Source organism: Eutrigla gurnardus (assembly GCF_963514095.1).
Source record: "Eutrigla gurnardus genome assembly, chromosome: 5".
Taxonomy (NCBI): domain Eukaryota; kingdom Metazoa; phylum Chordata; class Actinopteri; order Perciformes; family Triglidae; genus Eutrigla; species Eutrigla gurnardus.
The window spans coordinates 10,353,563-10,362,299 of record NC_139919.1 but is presented as its reverse complement, the minus strand read 5'-3'; the positions used below and the strand labels follow the sequence as shown (position 1 = coordinate 10,362,299).

The following is an 8,737-nucleotide window of genomic DNA, read 5'->3' as shown; positions in this document are numbered from 1 at the left end:
TTTATCGACTGAATCGTATCGTGATGATATCATCTTGTATCATCTTTCTGCAATTTCCCCTATCCAATTACTGATTCAGAGGCTGGAATTAAAACCTAACAAAATTAATTATTCAAGCTTTTGCTTTGGGCAAATGAAGACGTTGGTCTCATGTCAGGCTATGATGTCATTATTTCAAATGTAATTTAGTATCCATTTGACATGTTATGACATAAATTAGTAACACAAAATGTCCTTTTTTATTATTGTCCTAATAATTTCAACCAGATTACTTCTACCTATGAAGTGCTGTCTTCCAACCCAGAATTGTTGTCAGTCCACAATTTCTCCTCTTCTGGCTGTTTTGGCATGAAGCATCAGTTGTATGCATTACAAAAACTATGATTTATGTATCTCAACCAGTTAGAGCTATAGTGAATCCCACTGCTGCTAGGTGGCCGGATTATCACAGATGCACGTCACATTTTATGGAGAGCAAACTGGGTTTTTAACAGTGAAAATATTGTTTTTGAAAGGCTCAACACCACAAAAGATGAATTGAAGCTGATTATATATGTGACTGTGTGGAAATTATTACATCCATCTTTTTTCCAATTCATTTTAACTTTACAATCCTCTGGATTTATTACTATATAACTAGTTGGAGACAATCCTACGCAGCTCCCACTGGAATCTAATTCAACAAACAGTTTAGTATTCATAATATAATTTCTGTGTTCTGACTAGAAGAAGCTGCGCAGCATTCGGATGTTGATTCACAATTCAAATATCAACGCTCCGAGTGAAGCTTCGATGCTTCCAACTGACCCGTAGAGCCCAACAACCACTTTTAACACATTATATTAATCTAGCAAAGATGAGTATAAAATGAACATTACACAGCACAACCAATTCATTTCACCCTGACTAACCACCCACCTCTCGGGGAATGTGAAACTTGTCCACCACTTTCAGTTCATAGTACATCTTGATGCCGCATTTCACGAGCTCCAGTTCGGTGTGATGATAGTCATAGAAGTGGAACTCGAGGATCTCACATTTCTTGGAGTTTGGCAGAATCTCCGACTGCAGACAGAGACGCACATGTATGACTTCATACCGCAAGTGTCAAACAAACGGTTCAAGCCAAACGTTTCATCTTTAGAATCAATATAATGTTACTTTGTCTTCATCCTCTTTTCATAATCACAATCACGTTGCATTGTGGGAAATGTATTCAGACTTATTTGGTCGAATGTCCTCAAACACAAGCTGGATGTTGGTTGTTTTTGTTTACCAGAATCTCTTGGAGCTCCTCCTCCTCACACTGATCGGGTTCCTTCCCCCATCTCTCCCTGGTGTTCTAAGGAGACACACAACATCAGCGCTCACCTTGGAGGAAATGGTTTAGCATCAATCACCTGACTCCTGATCTGAGGTCACACTCGGTCTCTGCTCTTGTTCTCTCCGTCTCTCGCTGTCCACTGACAAATCACTTCATAGAAAACCTGACAGCTTATTTCAGCTAAAAACGATGCTCACCTCCCGTTTGTATCATCCATATCAACCGGCCGGCTTCAAAATGATTGGTTCAGCACTAATAGCAATAGATAACGCAAGGATTCATTCATTATGCTTTCATATTATCATTGCCCCTAATTTCAACATTATAACAACTTTTAAAATTGTCATTTCAAGATGTTATTTTGCTAAGTCGTAAGCTACAAACCACTGTCAAAATGTGCTGTTGTGCTCGGAAATATTATTGTTTTCCCTAAATTAAATTCATGCTGCATTACATTATTTATGCATGTGGGACATGAGATATGTCTGTTCTTAGTTTACATATTTTAGAAAACTCACGGCCAAATAAAAAATAAAATAGGTCTCTTCAAGGCTGTATCAACAAACCAACAGTACAATTACGTGGGGAAAACTAAAACACCTGACTTCCTGTTCTACCCCTGATATATCTATCCCTATAGACACAAGGTGTCTCTGTCCTTCATTTATTCACGAACCAGAACGTGCTGGATTTCATCCTTGCGACACTTGACGTGGTACATGACCATGTCCTGGAAGATGTCCTTCCTGTTCTCCAGCTTGTTCATCTTGTCGTAGGTGTCAGGGTTCAGCACCGACCAGCCCAGGAACTGGGTCAGAGACTGGAGACAGGTGTGTGAGAGAGGGAGAAGGAGAGAGAGAATTAGCAGCCTATGACTGCAGTAGGTGCCAGTCACATAAATGTAGTGGAGCACTCGGATCAGCTTCACATGTAAAGGCTTGAGGAAAGTACAAGTACCGGAGTAAATGTACGTTAATAACACATCCGATCCAAACGCTTTCAAATCATTTTTACAGCCAAGAATGAGTGATAAACCATGTTCAAATGTCAGAATGAATTTGTTCAGAAAATGACTTTGATTTTGTGGAACAGTTTAGGATCAAACTTCCCTGTTGTCTTTTTTAACTGAACCCTAAGCAGTGAGGCAGATAGAGAAACTTCAGTAAAAAGCCTCCAGGCCCAATGATAAATAATGCAGATGCTCTGAATGTCCTGAGTGTATTTATAAACCAATGACTCAGTGCTCCCCCACACACACACATACACACACACACACACAACACACACACACACACACACACACACACACAACACACACACACACACACACACACACACACACACACACACACACACACACATACCTCCATCAGTGTTTCGTCCATTTCATCAAAGGGTTTCCCATCCTTCCTGTTATAGAACGTGGCCACACCCACGATCTCTTCTTTCTTGTTGACGATTGGCATAGACAGGACGTTCTTAATGGTCCAGCCAGAGCTGTCCAGAGGCTCTTTCTGTGTATACACACACACACACACACACACACACAGTTCAACATGCAAGGCCCATAAATAAGAATACATTTACTTTGATATGTTTAAGACAGTTATAAGTGCAGTTTTTTTTCACCTTGTATCACATTTTCTTTTTTTCTTTTTTTTTTACAGACGATTGTAATAAAGAAAGCAGGAGCCCTACAGAAATGTAATATGACCTTCTAGATCCAGAGGAAATATGAGAGAGAATCAATAATTCACCTGCTCACTGCCGCTAAAATATGAACATACTGCAAGAGCAGTTGTTGAAGTCTCATTTTTAAAATGGGCTCTTACTGCTACACTTAAGCTTTATCACACAGTGGAAATGCTCCGATTATCTGTCAAGAGGAACAAAGAATTTAATGGGATAAAAATAGTCACGGGTCGCTGGAAAACTGTGCAGCTGAAAGTTGACTTTGTTCTTTTAAAGGTCCAGATTAATAATAACACAAACAACCTAACTGATTGAGGCAGACCAGCAGCTTCCATGTTTTACAAGGTAAAGGATTTTTTCATGTTCTCAGTTCCGTGTTGAAAAACGGCTGTGTGAAGACAAGGTAAAGCGTCGGGAATATTCTTAATGTGGCATACACTTAAACTGCTATTCTTTTTTTACAGCTGATCCCGTACACAGAAGTACGATGCTCTGCTTTCATGCCCTCCAGGGATGGACTGTACAAAGGTTACTGTATTAAGAAAGGGGCACAAATTTAGATAGCTATTAAGAAAATATGTCACTTTGATTGGGACAATCAAAATACAATAAACGTGATACAGACACAGAATCTGATGGGTCACAGAATTTGGTACAACACCGGTAGTTTTCCCAAACTGGACACGTGCTGATCACCATCGACTGAAGTTAATACACTGACTATGGGTAAGTACCTCATTCAACCACACTAGCCTTTTAACAAAGCTGAATGAAAACTATAATGTAGAAAAATAACCTCAGCAGTTGTACATTTCTTCTTCATGGATATTGAGTGCACTTAAATGGACTGTGATAACGAGAAAGGGTTTCAGCAATCTAAAACCTCCCCTTAAAATCTAATTAATGAGTCTATCTCCATTTGATACAAATGCACTTTAAAGTGCTTTGCCAGGGAGTAAAAAGCAACACGTTCTGCAGCAGAAAAGAGGGAGACTCGAGATGAGGAGAAGCACTAAAAATAGCAGAGAGACAATGATTGGAGGGCTCTTTTGAGAGGGACTATTTTCCACCAGTGTTCAGTCATCATACGGAGGAAAAAAGGCATGTCCATTCAATATACTAACCAAGCAGTTTTGGGGTATAGAGTATGTTTACACTGGAAAAGTGAGCAAACAATTTTTGAATTTGCTTTTGATGCCTAAACAATGCAATGCACAAAGGAAATGGTGGAGCCGGAAATAATCTTATAAACCAATAAGCATGAGACATAAAGCCATCTTTCTCTTTGTGTTTAAATGACTCATGTCCTGTTAGGAATTAGCAGTAAAATATGTCAACTTTTTGGTTAACTTACAGCTCAAACTGTACGTATATACAGTATGTAGTATACAGTTTAGAATGAGTATGTAGGATGGATTTGGGGGGATCCCATTGCCCAGAATGCAACACATGACAAAAAAGCCATAAGTCATCTTCCATTGCATGTTCATGAGATAAATTACAACACAAGATAACTCATGTAGCCATAATCAATGTATCACCAGGTGGGATAACGCCTATCCAAAACAGAGAATAAGGATAACTACTATGAGTGTTTTACAGCCCTCAGGAAACTAATTGACACTAAGGAGAGCAGATCATGAGGAACATATGATTTATTCAGTTAGAACTCTACAGCAGAATCGTTCCCTAGTGCTTCATTCCAGCCCATTATAGAGCTACATTTGTTTTTTATTACATTATTTCAACATATACTCCCAGTTCTATTTCATTCACATCACTCAAGAGTAAAGAGATCTATAATGCAATTACTGCAATCTGACCGTGATATGCTAATATCTTCTATTACTTTACATAAAAATCAGATTGCAGATAATGAGCCAAACTGCTCTCCTAGCAACAACTGCTGTTGATGTCCATAAAGATATGACTGTTATGCTCGGCGGAACTGAATTCATTCCTCCCTGGATAAATAAACAGAACAAATGATATAAGTCAAATTAATGGCATACTGGTTGTGGATGATCATATTTGCCCTGCACTTTGGAGAAAAATGTCTGCCAAAAGAATTGATGTAATGATACCGTTGATAATTAGTACATTGTTATCTATGCATGTTAAATTAGATGTGTAAGCAAAGAAGCACGTCTTAAATAATTGCATGTTTGTTTTTTAAAAGATGATATCTGATGATTTAGCCTTTATTTACGACAGCATATAAGGGCCAAAATAATACATAGAGGCTGGTAATATCGGAAGAAAAATTACCTAATTTTCAACCCAAAAAAACAATATTCCCTAAATGTACCAGTAAATACTCAACATGCCACCTATTCACAGCAATGTCCCTTTTAAGTGTGGATGTTTATGATGATATGTTGATTGTGGATTCATATTGAGTAGTTCCTTACTGCTAAATCTGTGTCTTCTAGTGACTGTAGGACATTTGAGTTTGTTGCTTGTAAATGTGTTTTTTTTTCCTCATACATTCACCAGTTTAGTCTCAGAGTTTATGTCTACATCCACGTTCTTTCTTGGGATATTTCCCTCTCCCCTAGCACTGTATTTTATTTTTAATTGCAATAGCCCGAATATGCCATCGGATTTATTTGACAGAACAGAGCTAGAGATAGATATAGTGTTGGGGGGTGACATGCAACAGAGTTCCCCAGACTGGAATCGTGGTAACAAGGCCTGCTCTGTAACCACAAGTCTCCCATGTGCTCCAATAGACTGCATTATCTACAGACATCTGGACATGGAGACATCGGGACATCTGTGTCAGCTTACACGTGTTTGAAGTTTTGCTTTAACTTTCCTGGTAGCAACGAACATCTCATCCAGTACCTTCGGATTCAATTCTATTCAATTACACGTCTCCTAAAGAGCTGCAGACTTGATGGAAAAACTCCTGCTTGGTGTTTTACCAACTATTGTAGTTATCTTATTGATTGTGATTTTGATCTCAATGCCGTCTGACATGTGTGTTCTTGTTCTCTAAGCCACTAAGCAGCCATCTTACCTGGAAGTTGAAAAAATCATCCTGACCTGCATTCATGATATTACAAATCTGTGGAAAAGGGAGAAAAGAAGAGAAAAGTTGAGGCTGGTGAGTTTTGATGAGTTGATACAATGTGTATTATAAGGTTTATATATAAATACACATTACTAAAGTCAGAGAAGGTTTGGCAGGAGTGAAAACAAGGAAATGGCTAAAAGAGGACAACTTTCTCCTTATGCTCTGAGCCTCACCATTCATGCTAGAAGACCACATGTTCATATTTTATGTAATGAATTATGAGTTTTATTGCCCAACAGTGAATCCATTCAAGTCACATCAGTCACATCCTGAAACTCAAAGTGTCAATCTAACGTGACTTTTCCGCTCAATTTATAAAAAGGAGGAAATCGAGTTTTCAGCTTTTGCATGATGTAGAAGAGCTAAACCAGAAAGGATGAAGGAGGAAAGATGATGTTGGGTTGAAAAATGACACGAGGCGAAGACGATGAACGGACAGTGCAGGAGAGAGACGGACGGGATTGAGCACAAGGAGGGATTGATGGACGAGCGAGTTTGGGAGAGGCACGCTGTGATTAATTGCAACGGCTGCAGAAATTACAATTATACATCACAGCGGTGTGGGGGATGAACACTTTTCATTTCCACAACAGTGTGCTCACTGACAACTGTGTAATGTGGCCTAATGGCGTTCTGCTCGTCTGACCACCCGCAGCATCCAATGGAGATATTTTAGAAAGGAAGATATTTTATAGGACATTAGTTACTGCACAGAAAAACATGGAGTCGTCCTCTAAAGGTCAGTGAGGAATAAGCATCCAGGCCCTGATTTTCAAAACATATTCAATCACCAAAATAATAATATCCTGTAATCCATCATCACAACAGGTGATTAGGTAAAGAGGATCACAAAGCTATGAATATAACTGAATGGATCTAATAAACATAATTAGGACCATAAATCACACCATATAATGTCCATTAATATACTCTACTCTGTCGTGATATGTAATATGTTGCAGTCAGTGAAAACAAGACTACAATAGGAACATTTCAGGGCATTTCAGTCAGAAGCTGCTGTGATGCCTGTGCAGGGATTTCACCATTATTTATTTATTTTTTATGTAAACTTAGTACTTTCTTATGACGGCGTATTAGGGCCACTGTCGGGGGAAAAATGGAGCGGAGAGAGGTGGGCAATATTCTGAGATTAAAAGTGGCCTATTTGCTAGTTTTAAGGTGGCAAATTTGCTAGTTTATTAAGATGCTAACAACCGGCATTTCTGCTAGCTAACTTCCCATGAATGTCGCTTTTATCTTTCTAATTAATCCATCCCAACGTGTGACAACACTTTGCTAAGGTCCTTAGGGTGATGGCTGTTGATGGTTATTGTTGGTTAATTTTACATGGGCCAAATTGTCATCTTATGGGTGTTTGTTGATCGGGTGGTTAATACGCCATCGTAGTTTCTAAATAAACTCCATAAACCAAATATGATAGTAAAGATGGTTTTGGTCACTTTAAAGAAACTTTAAACTGAGTTTGGGCTTCAGGTTGGGGGAGCAGTTGTTGAAAGATCACGTCATGCAACTATGTGACCACTAAACATTTCCTTCAATAGCATATTGCAACTTGCAGTAAGCCTAGAGAACATTTATGGCAGACATACAGACAATGTAATGAGAATGATGAAATATACTAAATAACTCGGTTTACAACAATCACTTAGCTCTCTTCAAAGATGAATTAATAACAGGTTTTTGGGTGAGAACCATGATGATGCCACATAATTCTGTCATGGTCTTAAAATGTTGGGAGACAATATTGTGTGAGATGTCTTCAAGATCAGCAAATTTAAAATAAAGGAAGAGGACAGGAGGTCCACAGAAAAGACACCAACCAGTCCGGTCTCTGCTACGTAGGTTGGTAAACCGCTGATCAGGGACCAGTGGTCCGCCGGGGGATTCCTGAGGATGAACACAATATGAAAATGATCATCTTTGCCAACAACCGGAAAACCAAATAATCATGTAAATGACTTTCCTATTCACTGTCGATATAAATGTGACTCCGCCAGTGTGAAATAAATGCCATGTAAAATTATTCAAATCAAACAATGCATATACAACTTTCAATTTACACAGTAGAGATTATTCAGTCGAGCGACGTTTGGACGGATATTCGCACTGTTTACAAGAGTAGCAATGATGGATGATAGAAAACAAAGGAACGGGGAAGAAAATGCATTGAGTAAAATGTGTGGTTGTGTGAGGGAGGAAGAGAGGACATTATTATCTCTGATAACCACTCTATCATCACTTGAAATGTGCTGCATTGTTACATCTTTGAGGTCTAATAAACGCGTTGAATGCATTTCCTCCCTTATAAAACATTCTGAACCTGCATTGTTTTCTTCTTTTCCTTGTTTTCTTCTTCTTCCCTGCCTTTGTTGGTGCATTGACACACTGCGGCCTCCTGTACATCAGGTAGGTAGTGTAGCACAGGTATGTGTGGGGAGTTACTACTTGCGTGTGCATGTGACAACAAACAAAACAGGCTGCTTCACTGTTTACTGACAAATGGATGGCGAGCACTTCTAATCTGGAAACTGCTCAGAAACCCCTTCCTGTCAGGAGACACAGGGCAGCCCTCCATCCTCTGGATGTCCTCCGTCTCTAGTTTGTGCTTGTAAAGTTTCATC

General features: G+C 39.0%; 1 protein-coding gene across 1 annotated transcript in view; it reads right to left on the bottom strand.

Annotated features, from left to right (window-relative positions):
* pde6a (phosphodiesterase 6A, cGMP-specific, rod, alpha) overlaps window positions 1-8,737 on the bottom strand; it is a 34,162-nt gene that overhangs the window by 12,477 nt on the left and 12,948 nt on the right. Inside the window, exons 9-14 of the mRNA XM_084009378.1 lie at window positions 7,937-8,003; window positions 6,039-6,086; window positions 2,689-2,838; window positions 2,001-2,144; window positions 1,277-1,342; window positions 919-1,065 (exon numbers count right to left, since the gene is read on the bottom strand). Coding sequence (XP_083865504.1) covers window positions 919-1,065; window positions 1,277-1,342; window positions 2,001-2,144; window positions 2,689-2,838; window positions 6,039-6,086; window positions 7,937-8,003 — 622 coding nt within the window. The remainder of the gene's footprint in view (window positions 1-918; window positions 1,066-1,276; window positions 1,343-2,000; window positions 2,145-2,688; window positions 2,839-6,038; window positions 6,087-7,936; window positions 8,004-8,737) is intronic.